The 19,284-nt window shown below is 40.7% G+C and overlaps 1 protein-coding gene across 2 annotated transcripts in view; it reads right to left on the reverse strand.

Moving 5' to 3' along the window:
- Positions 1-19,284, reverse strand: part of DNTTIP2 (deoxynucleotidyltransferase terminal interacting protein 2) — a 29,006-nt gene that overhangs the window by 8,990 nt on the left and 732 nt on the right. For both annotated transcript variants that reach the window (XM_088450447.1, XM_088450448.1), the window contains exons 2-6: positions 16,792-18,599; positions 8,303-8,441; positions 4,901-4,996; positions 3,764-3,928; positions 3,048-3,157 (exon numbers count right to left, since the gene is read on the reverse strand). In XM_088450447.1, coding sequence (XP_088306573.1) covers positions 3,048-3,157; positions 3,764-3,928; positions 4,901-4,996; positions 8,303-8,441; positions 16,792-18,599 — 2,318 coding nt within the window. The remainder of the gene's footprint in view (positions 1-3,047; positions 3,158-3,763; positions 3,929-4,900; positions 4,997-8,302; positions 8,442-16,791; positions 18,600-19,284) is intronic.

The raw sequence follows: 19,284 nt of genomic DNA on the forward strand, positions 1-19,284 counted from the left end.
AATTACCTGAGTCCAATCCTGTAATCAATTGATCGGCCCAGGAAACCACTGCCTTGTTAACCCAAGCGGTAACAAGTGTGGGCCTGAGTTGAGCACCCGCTGCTGTATAAATAGATCTTAACGTTGTCTCCAACTTACGATACGACGGATCTTTTAGAACTGTAGCTCCTGGTACTGGGTGTGCTGTTTTCTTTGAGAGACGGGAGACAGACGCATCTACTGGAGGAGGGGTTTCCCACTTTTCCATCATGGATGAAGGAAAAGGGAAGAAATTTTATATGTTATTAAATCCCTTCCCTTGGATAAGGCTCCGGGACCAGACGGTTATATAAATAAATTCTTTAAATGCTTTCAAGATACTTTGTCTCCCATCTTCTCACACGTTTAATGATGTTTCGTCAGGGGGCTCTTTCCCGAGAGAAATGCTAGAGGCGAGAATAGTAGCATTCCCCAAACCAGGTAAGAATATGACATCTATGGCTAATTACAGGCCAATTGCACTTCTCAATACGGATATTAAAATATTCGCCAAACTCTTAGCAAACAGACTTAATTCATTGCTATCGATTTTAATACATCAAGATCAGGTAGGATTTGTGACAGGGAGGCAGGGACCTGATAATACGAGGAAGGTGATCAATATTATTGAATCATTCTCCAGTCTTGACCAACCTCTCCTACTGCTATCATTAGACGCAGAAAAAACGTTTGATAGACTAAATTGGAAATATTTAAAAGCAGTATTGGTTAAATTTGGAATAAAGGGCAGTTTCCTTACGTCAATACTTGCATTATATTCCTCCCCGTCGGCCAGAGTCTTTGTCAATGGCATACTATCCACCCCATTTCTGATTACAAATGGTACGAGACAAGGGTGTCCCCTATCCCCACTGGTGTTTGCTCTGGCGATCGAACCATTGGCAGAAGCCATCAGACAGGACCATAACATTGCAGGCCCCATCCTCTTTGGCAAAATGTACAAAACAAGCCTGTTTGCTGACGACATCCTGCTGACACTAACAGATCCGATCAACTCCCTAGAAGCTCTACATAGTTTGTTGGGAGAATTCTCTGGGGTCTCTTACTATAAGTTAAACTGCTCCAAAACGGAGGCTCTCCCTATTAACTTCCCACAACACTTATTGGCATCCCTTAAAGCAAATTACACATATGCTTGGTAGGATCATTCTATTAAATATCTAGGAATTCACTTAACGGCCACTACCAATAGTCTAATAGCAGCTAATTATCTACCATTGATACGACAACTGTCATTATTTAAGGATTGGATGATGTCCGATATATCATGGATGGGCAGACTTTCTGCCTTAAAAATGGTTGTATTACCAAAGTTACTATATTTTTTTTCGAACATTGCCCATATTAATCCCTCAATATGTACTCATTAAGATCCAAAAACTCTTTACTTCCTATATTTGGAAGGATAGGAAACCTAGGCAAGCAAGGAAAACACTGTCCTTACCTAAGACGGAGGGAGGCCTGGGATTCCCGGATCTTCACAAGTACCAAATAGCATCCCTATTAGCACAAGTGAATCCTTGGTTTTCAAAGGGGAAATTGGTGCCATGGGTCCAGTTGGAATGGGATATGGCTACTCCATTCCCACTCACAGATTGTCTCTGGTTACCATCTCGTGTTAGGATCCCGTGGATCGAAAAATGTACGATGATTTCCACAACCAGGAAAGCCTGGTTAGAAATGGTTAATGCGTCACCAGAAGTTAGTCTTCCTTCCACGGGTTTCTCGCTGGAGGGACTGGCCGCTTTAATACCAAATTTAAGTTTTGAGACATGGAAATCCCAGGGTATTTTTTCCCTTAAAGGAATAACAACATTCAGCACCCTTCAACCATTTACCCAAATTAATGCACAATTCCACACCTCTTTTAGAGAGTTTTATAAATATTTACAAATCAGACATTGGCTACAAAGTATAACTCCACCCCCATACATCATCAAAGATCTCCCTAAACCTTTAGTCAATCAACTGAATAAAATTAATAACAAAGGAGCCATTACATGGTGGTACTCTCAATTAACGACTCTCACAGAATTTAACAAACCTGTAACAATTTTGAAATGGGAAACAGATCTCTCTTATATCTTCTCTAAAGAGGACTGCAGTCTAATATATAAAACTAGTTCTAAAGTTTCAAAATGTATGTCGCATATGGAACAATATTATCGGTTGCTTCAAGCATATTATCTCACCATCCCACTCCAATTTATGTTGGCGGAACTGTGGCCATGTCGGCTCTTTACTCCACATATTTTGGACTTGCCCTTACATCACTTCGCTATGGAAAGAGGTGTTTATTTTAATATCAAAAATTGTAAAGATCACTCTCCCTTCACATCCGGTTATAGCTATCTTTCATATATACAAAGACGATATGACCTCCAACGACCATTACTTAATGGGACACGTCCTGATAGTCACTAAATTAATGTTAGCCCAACGCTGGAGATCTCCTATAATCCCCATTTTGGAAGATATAGAAAAAAAAAGTCCAAACTCATTTTGAGTTTGAAACAGCTGGAGTAAGTTATTCCCCAACATCATCCAATCCGCTAATTAAGTGGCAGAACTGGTCTGAATACTGGTCCTCAAAACCCAAACCCTGAGACACAAAATATTAAATTTTGGATAAATAACCAAACTTAAGTTGATCAATGGAGGCTACGGGGAGAGTTGCTTTGTCCCTTATATGGCTCTGTCCATTTGGAAGACATTAATTTAGCTAGTAGTCTACATCTCATCAGTTTAGTTGTTTGCAATTACTAAATCAAAATAATGTAATTATATATTAATTGATGAAAACAGTTGCCTGTTCCAGACTGTATTAATATTACCAGGCTATATTTGTTAGTTTCTTTCTATGCAAATATTGTACCTACTTCTTTATTTCTGTTTCCCTGATCCCTTCCCTTTTTTATTTCTGTATCCCAGATCCTACCCTTATAATTTTGAAATAATAAAAATTTAATGTTTAAAAAAAAAAAAAAAAAAAAACATGTCTAGGTTACCTTCTAAATTCGGAATCTGCAAGAAGTTCATCCACAATGGTCCTTTTTCTCTGCTTCTTGGGTATTCGGGAATGGTAGTAGTCTACAGGGTTGTCCACCACTGTACCCACCTAAGGCAATAAGGGATCTTACTACTTGTGAAACAAAAACTATATAAAACACAGCACAATCTAACAATGGTCAACACGTCATACTTCAGCAACTATTGCTTCACTTTCCTGGTAAATGCAGTTCAACAAGTATAGGAGGGTTGATGATTCCTCATCACAGTGTAATATCCACAGCGACAGTCTTCTTTGAAGTGGACTATATAATTATATTTTTGTAGTAGAACTAGACAAATGTCATTAACTATAGGCAAGTTGTAAGGAGAGGTCTCCTTCTCCAATACACTCCTAATAGGACATATGAAAATGGAAACCCAAATCAAATATGCTTACAGCCTCCATAAACGGACAGGGATCACTATAATATGAATCTCTCAGTGACAGTATAAGTATCACTAATCCTGAAGCATACATTAACATTACAATATTTTATGCCTGAGAATTTAAAGTAAGTCCACTTACTGTAGATTACATGTGTACCTGGAATAATGTAGGACTATTTTCATGGGTCAAACATTCTCCAGTCTCCAATCTACATATATATAATATATACACCTAGAGAATTATCTAACAGGATTTATTTCACTTTATCAACTCATATGGCCAAACCTGGAAGTACTTGGGGAAGCCATCTCGGTCATTCTTTTTATAAAAATGTTTTGGATCCATTGCAGATCTCATTTTCAAGGCCTTAAGATCATTCTTCAGTTCTGCTGTCATTTCCGGAGCTTTCATGTCAAACCAACCCCGCCCAGTCGTTTTCTCTCGTTCCTCCTACAAAATATACAAAACACTCAACATAAATACCCATCAGTTTTAAAATGAAATAAAATCCCAGTATAAAAGCAATAGGAACAAAGCCATCACATGTCTCATGGATAAACAAAAGGTAGAAGCAGGACTCATTCCCCCAGCATGTGAATATTATGGGCAGAGTTTACGTACAGCACCCACTGTAAGCAAGTGATTGATACACTTTAATGTAGACACACACACCTCTAGGTGCTACTCAATACCCTTGGAATAGATCTGAAAAGCAGTAAACAATGTTCTGCATAGTATACAACAGCAAGTTTCAGAAGGTAAAATGCTAAAGAGAAACATTTATAATAATATTAATGTCTCATGGGGTCAGACTTCCCTATAATCGGTCATAAACATAGCCCTATTGTAGAGCTCTACCAATTGATTATAACCAGGTGCTCCACTATTTGAGGGTTCTTCAATTTATAGTTATCTGAAGAATCTGAATACAGTAAAAGGTAAATAGTAATAAGGTGGAGGAGTTTAACATTATGAATAATAAAAATATTCTTTAGACAGAGGTCTTCACTTCACACACCCCCTCCTTTTTGAGTCATATGGCGCAAGATGCATTTTGCAACTTAGACATTCTGCCACGAGTAGCGTAGCATGGAGCAGATGATCTATCTGTCCTCGTTCCAACAGCTTTTAACCAAGGTCAGCGTCCACATCGCACACAGCCGTTGCATTAAATGACAGCTCCAGTGTCCAGGTTACTAGTGCATTGTACTTGTGTCAAATTAGGAAGCAAAAAAAAAAAAAAAAGCACATTTGGTACAAAACTGTGTAGCGGACTGCATGGCATGGCTTAGTTGCAGAGTCCGAGGCAATTTGAGGATAAGGGTATGTGTACACATCTGTGGCAATATACAATCCGGGTGACTAAGAACAAGGTAACAAATAGAGAGATAGAAAGTATGATTCCCTGGTGTGAAAACTCACCTTGCGCTGTTTTTTAAGCTTGTTCAGACTCTCCGTGTATGGTGGGACAGTTTCTTTCTTTTCAAAGTCAGGAGTTATAACGCTTTTCTGTAGGAGCTAATGAAATATTACAAAATAGGATTAAATGAGATTAACAAAAAAAACACACACAGATCTAGTTGTTTCCAGCCAAATTGAGACCACACGGGACGATATGAGGTCAAAGATTCCAGAATGCTTAATTTTTATGGATCATAGTGAAATATCTAGTATCGTGTTGATCTGTGAATGGGGGATATCAGGCAGAGTATGCCCGAGAGAACATTTGTAAGAGTACACGGCCTATGCAGTCCATCACAGCAGGAGAGCAGTGGGATAGTAGAGGATGCTGGCCCAGGGAGAACATAATGTACAGATGTGTCCACAAACATTTTTTTTGCTGCAGTCGCACCAAACAGCCAACCTCGGCGTGGCTGGTCCCATGAGACTGTTACCGTCAGGTGTCTTATTGCCAAACATGCGTCTAACTCGCAATGTGATGTAACTAGGAAATACCAGCAAACTGTGATGATTAATTTGTTATGTGACACTTGTATATCTGTGTGCAACTAATGAGGGGGATTCAATTAGCTGTGGTACTTTGTCGGCTAATTGATTCCCCGGGGTAATTCAATTAGCCCTGAAGACTTTGATCTTTTCAGGGGGCATGACCCAATAGCGGGAGGCGTAGCGACACCGGCATAGGAAAAAAAAAAAAAAAAACACAATCCAGATCCAGGAGGGCCGCGATGAGTGTGATCGCACCCCCCCTCCTCCCCATCCCCGCAGAGGAGAGGAGACTGCTGCCTAGCACATAGTAGTGTGTGTTGGGCTGCTGACAGAAAGTCATCACTGTTGGGGATTTCTTTTTTACCTGCCGGAGGAAGAGCAGTTTTCTCGCAGCCTCCATAATACATGGATTAGGAAAGTTATCCCAGATCCTATGTGTTTTCACCGTGCAGTAAAAATGGGAGGGTAATTAAAATGTCATCCCCCCCCCCTGCCCCCCGAAAAAGAAGCATTGCAGCATTGTCCCGTTTTTACCGCACAAAAATTATTGTGGGGAATTTAATTCCCCCCTATGGGGCATATTCAAATTGGAGTGAAAAGTCCGTTGGCGGACTTTTCGCTGTCATCGGAGGTTTTGCCGTCGAAAACTTATCGCGCGCATCCCCGCTTATCCCCGTATTAAATTCCAAATAGTCGAAAATGGGACCCTGCAAAAACTAAATCAGCGAAAAGTCCTGTCATTTTTGGGGAAATCAGCCCGACACCCCCCCAAAAGATGCTCTGACATGGGGATTCACTATGGGTACCCCCGAATAGCCCTGTTAAAGGTATGTGGGGTCTTTAATTTGCGGTTTTTATAAGGTGGTGAAGAATAGCATTTAAGAAGGTTTTTTTGGTAAAAAAAATTGGGGTACATGAAAATGGGTGTAAGCATATTTTAAAGTTGCTAATATGAAGTTAAAAAATAAAATAAAAAAAAACCCGAGAAAAATCCACCTGCCGCAACTACCTGCAATAAAAAAAAACACCTGGGGCATACTTGGGGACCCCCCCAGAATCTATTCAGCTAGTTTAGATGTTTGGCCCCCAACTTTGTTTTTTTTTTTTCGTCCTAAAATAAAAGCACTTTTTTGGGGGTGTCCTAAGGTACTGTTTAAAATGTTTTTTACATAGTTTACCTTTGGCCTGTCCAAGGGGTGCAGGGTGGTTTTTGGAAGCCTGTACCCCAAAACCCCAATTCTGCACTTTTTCTCGCCACCTATTCATTGGTAATACTTTTCCGCCGGGTCTGATGCATTGACTTTTCGCACTGTTGAAAAGTCATACAATTTGAATAATGGGGATAAGTGAAATCGGCGAAAATGACGTCATCGGCGAAAAAGTTTTTCGCTCCAAATTGGATACGGCCCTAAGTCTCTCGATCAGCATGTAAAGTGCTAGTATGCAGCAACCACAGCTTTTTCCACACCAAGTTCCACTTACAGTCTCAGTCGCATACGGATATACAAGTGTCACATATCAATGAATCAGCACAGTCTCCTGGTGCTTCCTAGACACATCGCATTGTGTCTTATGGTGCGTACACACGGGACAATTTTTCTGAGGTAGAACGATGAACGAAAACCACAAATGCGCGCTCCCATTTGTAGTTTTCGATCATCCAAACTTCTTGTCCAACCAGACGATAATGTCAGGTTGAACATGTTCGGGGATGGAGGGAGGGAGCCCGGCACTGAACAAAATAGTTATTGATTTTGTTCAGAGCACACCCCTGCCGGGGACACACAGGACGATTTTCGTTCAGGGAGAAACGGTCCCGTGTGTACGCACCTTAAATCACATTTTCAGCAAAAAAAAAAAAAAAAAGACACCTGACGCTAGCAGATTAGCACGAGACCTGACGGCTCACTCACGCCAGTCATGTCACGCTGCATGGCGTATTGAGGCTAGATGAGCAAGGACACATCGGTACACTGAATGCCCAACTCATATTTCAAGTAATATTATCAGCTTGGGCATGTCCTATAGTACATGCTCTCACTTAGCCATAAAAGATTCCTGATAAATCCCATTTTATCTGAAAATAAGGCTACTCACACAACATCATATTACTGTCATTTCTGTTTGGAGGTGAGAAATACTTTGCACAGTCTGCAGACGTCACAGCCGGTCTGGCCCTCTCTACAGCTCCGCCTCTCAGCTGGCATATAAGGGCATGAGAGGGCTTTTAGGACTGAGGCATAGATAAGTGCATGACTGAGGGGGCTCTGAGGATGAGGCATATAAAGGGGTATGCCTGAGGGGACTCTGACCACTGATGCATACTGTGTGGTATATACTGTATCAGGAATTCGACCCTATAAATATCACAGCAAATGTACCAAAAACACATACATGCAGGGACATGGGATGCGATGTGTAAGAAGTAAAGTGATCGCTAATGCAATCACTCAAATTCCAGGTACAGACCCCGGACAGAATTGTTGCTAAGGGGGCTGTTTTAGCAATCAAAAATGGAGGGATATCTCCTAAAAATGCCTCGATAGATAGATATATATCTATCAATCAGCACCCCACAGATCACAGCGGCAGCCACATGGTAAAGTGACAATTGTATAGATAAAAATGATGCTATTGTACAAACATCTAGGACAAATCATTGTCGCTGCATGCAGGAAGCATGACATCATGTGCTTGTAAAAAGTGTTTTATATATTACGAGCACAGCTGTCAGAAAAGTGCATTTGTGTGTGAATATAATGAGTGAGGAATATAGTCTTGATGGAATAATAAATTGGCCCAGTTGTACATAGCAGTAAAAACCAGCATGCAGAGCACAAGACCAAACTATAAATAAGAACCACAATATATTACCTCATCTTTTTTTTTACTTTCCTTCTTCATTTTATCGAGGAAGCTTGGGCCAGGATTTCGTTTTTCTGCATCAAAGTTGATGTATAATCCTCCCATTTTCTTAATATTAATTCCTGTATCTATACTGGTTGACAGCACACTAAAAAATACATTAAAAATATGTTTTGAAAATACAAGCGGAAAAAAAAAAAAAAAACACTTTTGTAAGTCATTCCTCATGTTAATTTATGGATTCATAATAAAGATATTTTTGGTACTTACCATTAAATCTCTTTTTTTCCCCCCGAGTCCATCTGGGGTACACTGACGATGGAGTGTAGTGGGGGTTGAGGAGCTAGCACTAACTTTTTAGGGTACCTAAGTTTCAACTTAAAATGTCCTAAGGACAACTTGAAGAGTAAAGACAGGATTGCATCCTTCTCACATTAACAACCCAATAAGGGAGGGATCGTAGTGTCCCATCTGGGAGACACTCTGACCATGGGGATGCACAAAAACTGCCCCTAGGGGAGGATAGGTTTTAGCCTAGGCCAGAGGTTCCCAAACGCGGCCCTCCAGGCTTCCCAACAGTTCAGGTTTTAGAGATATCCATGGTTGAGCACAGGTGGTTAAATCAAATTGACTGAGGTACTTATTAAGTCACTTGTGCTCAACCATGGATCTCTCTAAAACCTGAACTGTTGCGGAGCCTTGAGGACCGCGTTTGGGAACCTCTGGCCTAGGCTGAACTCAATATTTTATGTCTCTGGATGCAAAGTCATGAACTATAAAAAATAAATAAAACATCTGATGAATGTATGAGCCGAGGACAATGTAGCTGCTCTACACAACTGTTCTGTGGAAGCTCCATGCCATGATGCCCACAAAGCTCCAACTGAGTGAGTAGAGTGAGCTGAGATCCTAACTGGGATAGGTAGTTCAGCCCTCATATGCCTTCTGAATTGTGGCCCTAATCCATCCAGCGATTGCCAGCATCCAAGCAGACTAACTTATTTCTTAGGGTCACAAAGAAAACGATCAATTTGTTTAGACTGGTTTTTCTCACCAAATACTTAAAATGTCTAATAGAGACAACTGACTCTGATCCATTGTTTTGCTTGATTTGCATAAATTGGTAAAGCCATTTCCTGATTAAGATGAAATGTCAACACTTTAGACAGAAAGAACGTAGTGTACATATTATAGCTCTATCCTTTAACCAGAAGTGAAGGACGACCAAATAAAGCTGCTAATTCAGACACTCTTCTAGCTGATGAAATAGCTATAAAAGGAAAATAAACTTCCATTTCCTGCTTCAGGTCCACCTCTTGCAAAGGTTCAAAGGGTGGTAGCTGACAGCACAAGATTATATCCCAAGGCTCTATGGGATGCCTATACGGTGACTGCATATGTAATATGCCTAATCTTACTTCTGGGATCAGAGCCAATCTCCTAGATAGATAGAACAGATACCTGTACCTTAAAAGGAACCTAATAAAAGGGAGAAAGAGAAAGACCTTCACATAGAAAGAGAGGAATAAGAAACCTCCTCCGTATTACACCATGCAATATAATGCTTCCAAACTATGATAATTGTCTGACTACACTTTCATTCTGGCTATACCCCGTCTGATCTACTGAATCTGACTTCAAGAGCCCTGCCACTAACTTTAACCGAAGGCTCACCAGACAACAAGTGGCCCCTGAGACAACAGGTCCTGTTGAAGTGGAAGTCAACTGAAACTGGACCCACTGTCATGTTTAGTACCTCAGAGTACCAAACTCTCTTTGGCCAGTCTGGTGCTTCCAATATTACTGGATTTATTTATATCTTCCTGAGAACTTGAGGAAGCATCGGTAGAAAAATTAAGCTAGATGAAAATTTCAATAAACCATCTATCAGGAAGGTTACTGGATCCCTGACTCTGCATTTTGGTCAACTTGTTGTAAAACTGAGATGCCACTAGGTCTATCTATGGCTGAACCCAGCTCATAACCTGACAGCAGAAACCCTTCCGCTGGAAGAACGCACTAGCGACTCGGAAGTCCACCTTTCAATTCCCTATTTCTGAGGGGGAAAAAACCCTCTGCCCAAGATATCAGTAAAGATTCACACAACAGCAGGGACCTCTTGTCCCTTTGTGAAGAATTATGTATGCTATTGCTGTAGAGTTGTCTGACTAAATCCTTACAGGCCATCCATAAATAAGATTGAAGAAAGCACAATGTGTTTGTGCAAGAACTAACAACGTTTCTAATCAATGATAGTCTAGTTTCCTATCTACAGCCCCTGGTATTACCAGGTGACTCCCACCTGGTACTAGCCATGCCCAATACCGCATAGCTTCCAAGATCAGACATGAAAGGGCAGGTACAGTGGGTCTTCTGGACCAGAGTGCCAAAAAATGACAATTCAGTCTAACAGCCTCCCATCTCTGAAGACTAATATTTGTTGCAATTGTTGCGCCATGCGGGAGTGAACAGCTGCCAGTGCTGGTATTTCTGCACGCCCCCTTCTGAGGAGGCAAGCAGCAACGTGTGAAAAGTCCATTGTTTGGTCACCCTAACCAGGACTTTAGACAGGTTTAGCAGTTTTACGTGGCAAAACCTAGTCTAATTGGGTGCGACAAGCATGATAATTAATAGGAATCCAAAAACAATAGAATTGCAACATGTGTCGCCCATTAATTAGCGCACCTTAAAAAACAATCTCCTGGACTGTTTCGAACCTGAAATGTATAATTATATATATATATATATATATATATATATATATTATACACACACACACACACACACACACACATACATATCTACACATACACGGCACTCATAGGACTTGAACACAGATGAAACTATAGGTCAAATGAACTCCAACATTTCAATCTCTTTATTGCGAGATTTTGCTCAGGGACCGACATAATACAGTACACACACACACACATATATATATATATATATACATACACATACATATACATACATACATACACCAAAATACAAACACTCACACAGGTGCTGCGAAGCGTGCAGCCAGCCAGAGACGTGGGACACAGTGGATGACGTCATCAAGAGGCGCCAGACATCGTTGCGTCCAGGCCACTCGCTAACAGATACGAAGTGAAACAAGCCATCACCATGGTAATGACACAAGCAAACACACACAATCTAAACATAAGCTGGTCAAGGAAATAGATCAGCTAATTCTGTATCATCGAACACATAGATCCAGAGCCACACAGCATAAACCATGATCAAAGCAGTGAATGAGAACAGTAATTCATTGCCACGTCTACCTAGTGATGTTCCACTTAAATGGGCCAAGGACAGGATTACATACTTAGGTATTGTGCTTCCCAGCAATTTGGCAAATTTACTCAAGGATCTGAGTCTTTTAAATAAGATATTTAGATCCTTTATATGGAATGGTAAACGGCCTAAGATTAGTTTGTTAAAATTGAAACAAACCAAATTGAATGGAGGAATAAGCTTTCCAGACATTAGATTATACAATAAAGCAGCTATGTTCCGTTATTTGTCGGATTGGATAAATGGATCAGAGAATTATGCCAATACTTCACTTGAGCGAGAGTTCTTAGACCAGGGCGATTTGATTACATTTCTTCACTCCCCTGATCAGGAACTACCCACCACAATTAAAAATAACCCATTACTGTGGAATACAAAACGAGTTTGGCATTTAATAAGACAAGAGGCAGGCCTTAACTCGCACAAATCATTATTTCTTCCTCTCGTAAGAAATCCGCATTTTCAGTCTGGGCAGGCGACATATCCATTCACAATATGGCGAGTGGGTGGCATTCAGAGAATAGGATGTTTGGTAGATAAAGAAGCATGTCGGGTTTTATCCTTTAGCAAAGCTGCAGAAAAGTATAATACTCTGTTGGGGTTCCCCATGGCCTTCCTGCAGACACAGCATTATATCAACTCAGTAATCCAGATGTTTGTGGCGAAAGATTGGAATAATCCAGTAGATGACCTTCTTTCCAAACCTCCAATACTCAAGAAAGCTATTTCTAATTATTATCAATATTTTAAAATATCTCTGGATCACGCGTCCAATGGTAGGGGACTTTCGCAGTGGGTTCAAAAATTTCCCTTGTATACAGTTGAAGAGTTATTGACTGCCCTAAATTATTCTTGTAAATCTTTAACATCAACAATATATGTGGAGATGTTTCTAAACATTTTTCACAGAGCCTATTTGTCTCCGCATAGAATTTTTCTAATGGGACGTTCGGCTTCTCATTCCTGTTATAGGTGCGGAGAAGATAATGCGGATTTATATCATTGCTTTTGGTCGTGCCCTATAGTCCGAGGATTTTGGTTACGGATCAAGCGATATGCGGAGTCAGCTTTACTCAATTATGTCCCTTTCACTCCAGAGTGGGCTATTTTTGGCATTATACCTGCAGATATAAGGGCTAGCAAAGGAAGCAGAAGACTGTTATTGGCAATTAGCGTGGCTGCTCGTAAAACGTTATTGCAGGAGTGGATTTCGACTTCCTCCCCCTCTTTTGTGTTATTTAAGACAAAATTATACAATATATTTCGAATGGATTGGGTAGAGGTAGTCTTGGAGAAGGAAAAGAAAGTGGAGAAATTTTTTGATATGTGGGAATCATATATATCTACATTATCCCTCAACATAAGGCGCCAAATATATTATAGTGTGAAGGATACATCTTGGTTTTTACTCCAGACTATTGGGAATAATCCACCAATAGACATCAACTCTACCGCGACATAATGTGTTTACGTCAGATGCAGGTGGCTGTGGTTCCTTTGGGGGGGGGGGGGGGGGGGGGGGGGAGGTTTGGGAGAGAGCTCTCTTTTTTTTTTTTTTTTGTTTATATTTGTTTTTGTTTGTATTTGGCAAATGCTGAAAGTTTCAAAAATTATCTGATATACAATATGATCTGATAACTAGGATATATGCAGTGTTTACATGGTGGAATACTGCTATCATAATCTATATGTACGTATCTATGGTTTTTGATTTGTTTTTAGGTTTTTCTTTCTCCTTAGGTAGACACACTGTTACTATATTACGTCCACAACAATTATGATCTATATGTCTACTGTACTCTATGTATATCTATATTTTTCGTGACTGTTATTTTGATGTATTTGATTGTGTTTATGTGCGGTGTCTCAATAAAAGAAATTGTTTAAAAAAAAAAAAGAAAAATAGTAGAAACAGAAAAAGTACTATATCAGCTGAAAAAAACCTAAGAAGAAATGTCTGGCGCCTCTCTTGATGACGTCATCCATTCCGCCTCAGATACTTTCTGATGCCAAGACGACCCTGGTTAATTGGGTATTGATTCCATGGTCTAATAAGCTCAGGCACTGACTGGCAAACATCTTGTACTTTTGCCACTAGATAACCCAGCCACGGGGCTGTAAAACGTCCACTGCTCTTAGCAGATATGCCAAAGTGCATCCCTTGAGTCTGCTTTGAAAAGGAAATGGTCCAAATAGGGAATAAACCGTATTCTCATAGATCTAAGGTCTGCCACGAACTGTCATGACCTTAAAAATTTTTTTAGGGTCAGCGCTAAACCAAAAAGAAGAGCCCTGACCCAAATGGGTACGTGAAGGTAGGCATCCATAATGTCTATGCATGCCACAAAAAAAAAATGGTTGCCCTCCTTTCCTTTTAGGACTTTATTTAGATTCCTTCCTGAAAATGGGTCTGACTCCCTTCTGATTTTGGAGCAAACCAGTTTGGAATGAAATCCAATTTCTCTTTGACTCTGGTCCTGGGATAACAACTCCCAAATCCAAAAGAGCCAAATGACACAGAACTTAATTGAAAAGTACCCTTTTTGTGGGAAGACCCCATTGAAGACCATCTCTACTGGTCCCTGAAGGACAGAAGACAGGCCCCCACCACAGAACTTCTGGGTGTATGCCCTTCCTGTCAAGCTGTTGACCGTCGTCTTCCTCTGACTAGGCAACCTCAGAACCAGGATCCTGCTCCCTGGCCCGAAAGGAAGATGATTGCCCAGGTTTAAAAGGTGAATCTAGCTTTGAGACAATAACTTTCCTTCAAAAAGTTAAAACATCCTAGAAAATTCTGCCTCTGCATTCCAAGATTTAAAACAAGAATGTATATAGCAGAGTTGGGTACGGGATGCCGGCGGTCAGGATGCAGACAGCGGCATCCCAACACGATTACGTATCCTAAACCACCTTTCCCACAGCCTAATCCTTCCATCTTGTAGCCTATACCCAACCCTCCCCTCCCCGCAGCCTAACCCTTGGGATGTCAGCAGTCGGGATTCTGGGGCCGTAATTCTGCCTGCTGTCGGGATTTTGATGCCGGTATTCTGTCGGGATCCCACATAGCCACCACCACCTTAAATCAGATCTGTTCCTACCCTGAGCTTCTCTGCGTCAGAAAATAACTGCGATACACATCTGCCCGACTGGATACACCTATCAAGAGGTCAGCCCACTCCATTGCCTTGGCTACCAAAGCTATAATTAGGCCTCTTAGCTGCCCTGCCAGATACATAAATAGATTTTACATACTATCGCATTTATGGCCTAAGCCTTCTTTTAGGATGCCCCATCCAAAACAGGTAAAGCCATGGCCTACAGTAGATAGACAAGCTACAAGAATATTCTCCATGGTGAATGTTCTCTTTAGGGTATCTCGCTGTTAAGTTTTGGATACATAGCAGGAATCCTGCTTGAGATCTGAAACTAATTAAGATTTCAGACATGGTTCAGCTACCACTTCTGATAATTGTGAAGAGGAAACACAGATCTCCTCTTTAATCAAGGTTTCTGAATAAATCGTCTGAGGGAATCTCCTGAATTCCCTAAGGTCCAAAACCTGACACACTGATTTAACAAAGTAATTAATTCACTGAACATCTGGTCGGTCTTCTATTAAGGATACTGGTTCCTTAAATCAGAATCCTCCTGATGATATCCTTCTTCCGAGAAACCTCAGACTTAGAAAACCCAGACAGATGCTCCATAAACTGCTGCTTACGTATCTTTGGCTTAGATAAAGACAACAATTTCTCTAGTGCAAAAGACATCCTTTCTAGACTAAGGGGTCTATTTACTAAGCCTTGGATGGATATAAAGACGTAAAGTACCAATCAATCTGCTCCTGCCATTTTTCAAACAGCATGCGACATGGCTGTTAGGAGCCGACTGGCTTGTACTTTATCTCCGGTCACAGGTGCCTGCCTGGTTCATCTTAATCAATCAGTATCAGCTATTTTGAATGGACACAAAAAAGACAGTATCTCTTGAATACAGAAGCTATCAAAAGAGCCCTAGATGGTCCTTTGGCAGGGCTGGTGGCTAGCAGTAGATTGTTGGCTTAAATAAAATATATACATAGCCAGGTCGCGTGAGTCTCTGCTAGCGCTGGGGATCTTTTGCTTCTAAGTCACAGTGTGATGCAACTAGGACGCACCAACAGACTATTCTAATTTGATATGCGACACTTGTATATCTGTGTGTGACCAAGTCTCTGAATTTGTGTACTAATTGCTAAAACGTAGTGGACACAGCTTTAATTTCAAGTTCTTTTGTGCTTCATATACAAACTCAGGGGTACACAAATAAATAAGTGTTGAATATTAATTAGCACAGTCTGCTGGTGCATCCTAGTTGCATCGCATTGTGACAGACTAAATTTAGATGAAAAAAAGACACCTGATTCTAGCCGAGCAGCACGGTACCTGGCGGGTCACTCGCGCCAGACAAGTCGCACTGTGTGGCGCATTGAGGCTAGATAACTGAGGACACATTTGTATCCAAATATACGTACACCAGCTAATCTAGTGCTGACCTACTTTTCAGCAACTGAAGTAAAACTGAGGAAGGGGTTGGAGGGGAGGAGCTTATATACCCTAAAAAGTTACCCTATTAAGTGCTAGCTCCTCAACTCTCTATACACCTCACGATCAGAGTGTCTCCGAGATGGAGGAAGGAGAAATTGTATTTAATAAAAGAACATTGCGCACACATATTGTGCTCAACCCCTGTGTTGTATACACTTGTATCTCAAACAATGTACCCAGAGTATGTCTGGACTATTGCCATGTATTGTGGGTATAACTATGGGCTAAACAGATATAGGTATCATATGCGCTCAGGTTATTATGTGTATCCACTTCAGTAACATCAAAACTGGACATATGTTACATAGAAAATTATTTTTTTTGCATGCAATTGTTTTATCAGGCAACTCCCATAAATTAAGGTCATTTATCTGGTGGTAGGGTCCCCCCTTTATGAACCGTATCATTCATAAAAAACATACAATATCAGCACTTATCCTTCCTGATCTGAGCAGGCAAATAGTGTAAATGCTGGGATAGCAGAGCTAATACCACACCAGCATACAAAGCTCCTCTGTTGCAAGCCTTAAAAGAGATAAATGCAATTTACCTACAGTGGAAAACCATTTTAATGAAAGCCCAAAAAAAAAAAAAAAAAATTTAAAAAAGACTTACAAGCCTCTTTTGGGTCGATTTAATAACTCATCTTCATCCTCATCAATAAAATCATCATCATCATCATCATCTAGTTCCGACAGGTCCCCAGTTTCACTTTTCTCACTCTCTGCTTCTAAGTTACTTTCCTTTGGGTCCACATAATACTTTTTACTAGAGTCCAAGCCCGGTGCTTTGTCAATGACGAAAAGCCCATCTTCCACTACATCTGGTAATTGCTGAGTGGATGCCACTTGGTGTTGTCCTTTTTTTACAAGTTGTGTGTTGTTGTTTTCTTCCTCCTCCTCCTCCACCTCTATGACCTCTTCATCCCCCATATCACTGTCCTCCTCTAACTCTCCTTCATCTCCAGTCTCACTGTTACTATCGAGAATCAAAAATACTTCTTTATTTATTGATACACTAACATTGTCATCATCATCGCATATGCTTTGGATTTGTTCCTCGGGCTGCTCTGCATCCATTGACTCTTCTGTAAGGTCAATCATTTGGTCTACAACATCTTCCTTTTCTGTTGTCTGAGACACGCACAAGTTTGTAGCAGTTAAGTCAACCACCTCTTCTCTCACTGGTATGTCATTCTTTTCTAGTTGTTCTACGGCCGATATCTTGCTTAAGTTTTCTTTACTCTGAGATTCACTGACAGAAACTTCTGTAACAGCATCAATCTGACTTCGCAAACTCCTACGGGGAGAAGATAAAATATTCTGCCTTGCCACAGGAGACAATTTTACTGACACAGTTACCCCATCCAAACTAGGCTTCTGTTTTTTCACCATCTCTCGTCCTTTACTGCTATCTCTGCTGGTGTCATTGACACGCTCAGCCTCGCCCGATACCTTGTCTGAGATTTCTTTACTAGAAGATTCACTGGCAGAAACTGTTTTAACATCTCTCTGGCTTACGGTCTGATTTCTTAAAGTCCTACGTGGAGAGGCTAAAATCTGCTGCGCAACAGCAGACAAATCTCCTGACACAGTTAGACTACGTAAATTAGGTCTTTGTTTCTTCAAGGTATCTTGTTCTTGACGACCATCTCTGCTGGCTTCATTGACACTCCGAGATTCACTGACAGAAACTAATTTATCATTAGCTCTCTGGTTTACTGGCTGATTTCGCAAACTCCTTCGGGGAGAGGATAAAATATTTTGCTGGGCCACAGTAGTCAGATCTCCCAACACTGACAGTTCACGCAAACTAAGCCTCTGTTTCTTCAATGTCTCTTGCTCTCGACTACCATCCCTACTGGCTTCATAGACACACTTATCTTCGTCCGATTGTAATTTTGATGCTTTTCTCAAGCTTAAACGCTTGGCAATAAGTTGTAAAGAATAACCAGAGCTACAGGATTCATTATCGGATATTTCTTTTTGCTGGTATTCCGCGATAGGTGAAGATGGACATTTTACTAAAGTCTTCTTTGCCATAGAAAAACAGTTTGATTCAGCCTCAGAATGATCAGAAATAGATTCCGATATCAAACCAGACTTCTGACTTCTTGTACTAACTGAACGGGAAACGCTCCGAGATGGCCTTCTCCTAGCCCTGGTAGAAACGGATGAGCAATTCGATTCAGCTTCCGATAGTTCCCCTTCTATGGACTCAATGATTGGCTCGGTCATCAAAGTGGATTGCCGATTTCTTAAATTCCTGGGCGAGCTTACTAAATTCCCGAGGCTTTGCCTACTGCGAGTTATTCTTGTGGTCGGATTGGAAGAAGTAGATTCCGCTTCAGAAACATCAGTGTTTGACTGCCCACTACTTCGTCTACTTCGGGTGACAATTTGTTTAACATCTTCCATCGTGGCCTGAAAATCAGCAAAAGGCAAACATGTGTTTATACATTTCTATAAACAAAGAAAAAACAAAAAGACAAAGATGTTACATGTTTTCAAATTACATTGTGTAACAAAATGTTTCAGGTGATATTAAAAATACCAAAACACATTTCTCTCTAAGCATTTTGTACAACTGTGGGAGCTCTTCTAACCCTCAAAAAATTAATAAGAAACTACCTGGAAATAGTAAGACATTTAATACATGGGGGCAATTACATTAGCGGTGATGCCCTTGGTTTAGTGTGCTCGAATACTGTACACTTAAAAGTATTTTACTACACACCCCTAAGGGGCTGCGAGCTAAAATACGTGATTTAGGGAAGAAATATCAAAGCAATTTAGAGTGCTGTTCTCAGTGTTTCAATACCGGAGCAAGGATTCATTGTCCCTAATTGAATGGATCTCATAAATGAGAGTTGGTACACACAATCGATTCAATTAGACCCGCCCCACGAGTTCATATGGCTATGAGCTGCACTAGCGGTAGCTCATGACTCGCTGATTTTTTGTTCGCAAACACCCTTCGTCTGTGTACAAAAATCTGCGAGTCTGGGTGGTAAGATTAGGTGGCGCCCCTGGTATTTCCATGCCATTGAAACTCGCTCCCCTCGTGGCTAAATGAAATGAGCCCCATAGTGTAGTGGTGTCAAACACA

The sequence above is a fragment of the Taudactylus pleione genome, unplaced genomic scaffold (genome assembly GCF_031769625.1).
Source record: "Taudactylus pleione unplaced genomic scaffold, aTauple2 ptg000518l, whole genome shotgun sequence".
Taxonomy (NCBI): domain Eukaryota; kingdom Metazoa; phylum Chordata; class Amphibia; order Anura; family Myobatrachidae; genus Taudactylus; species Taudactylus pleione.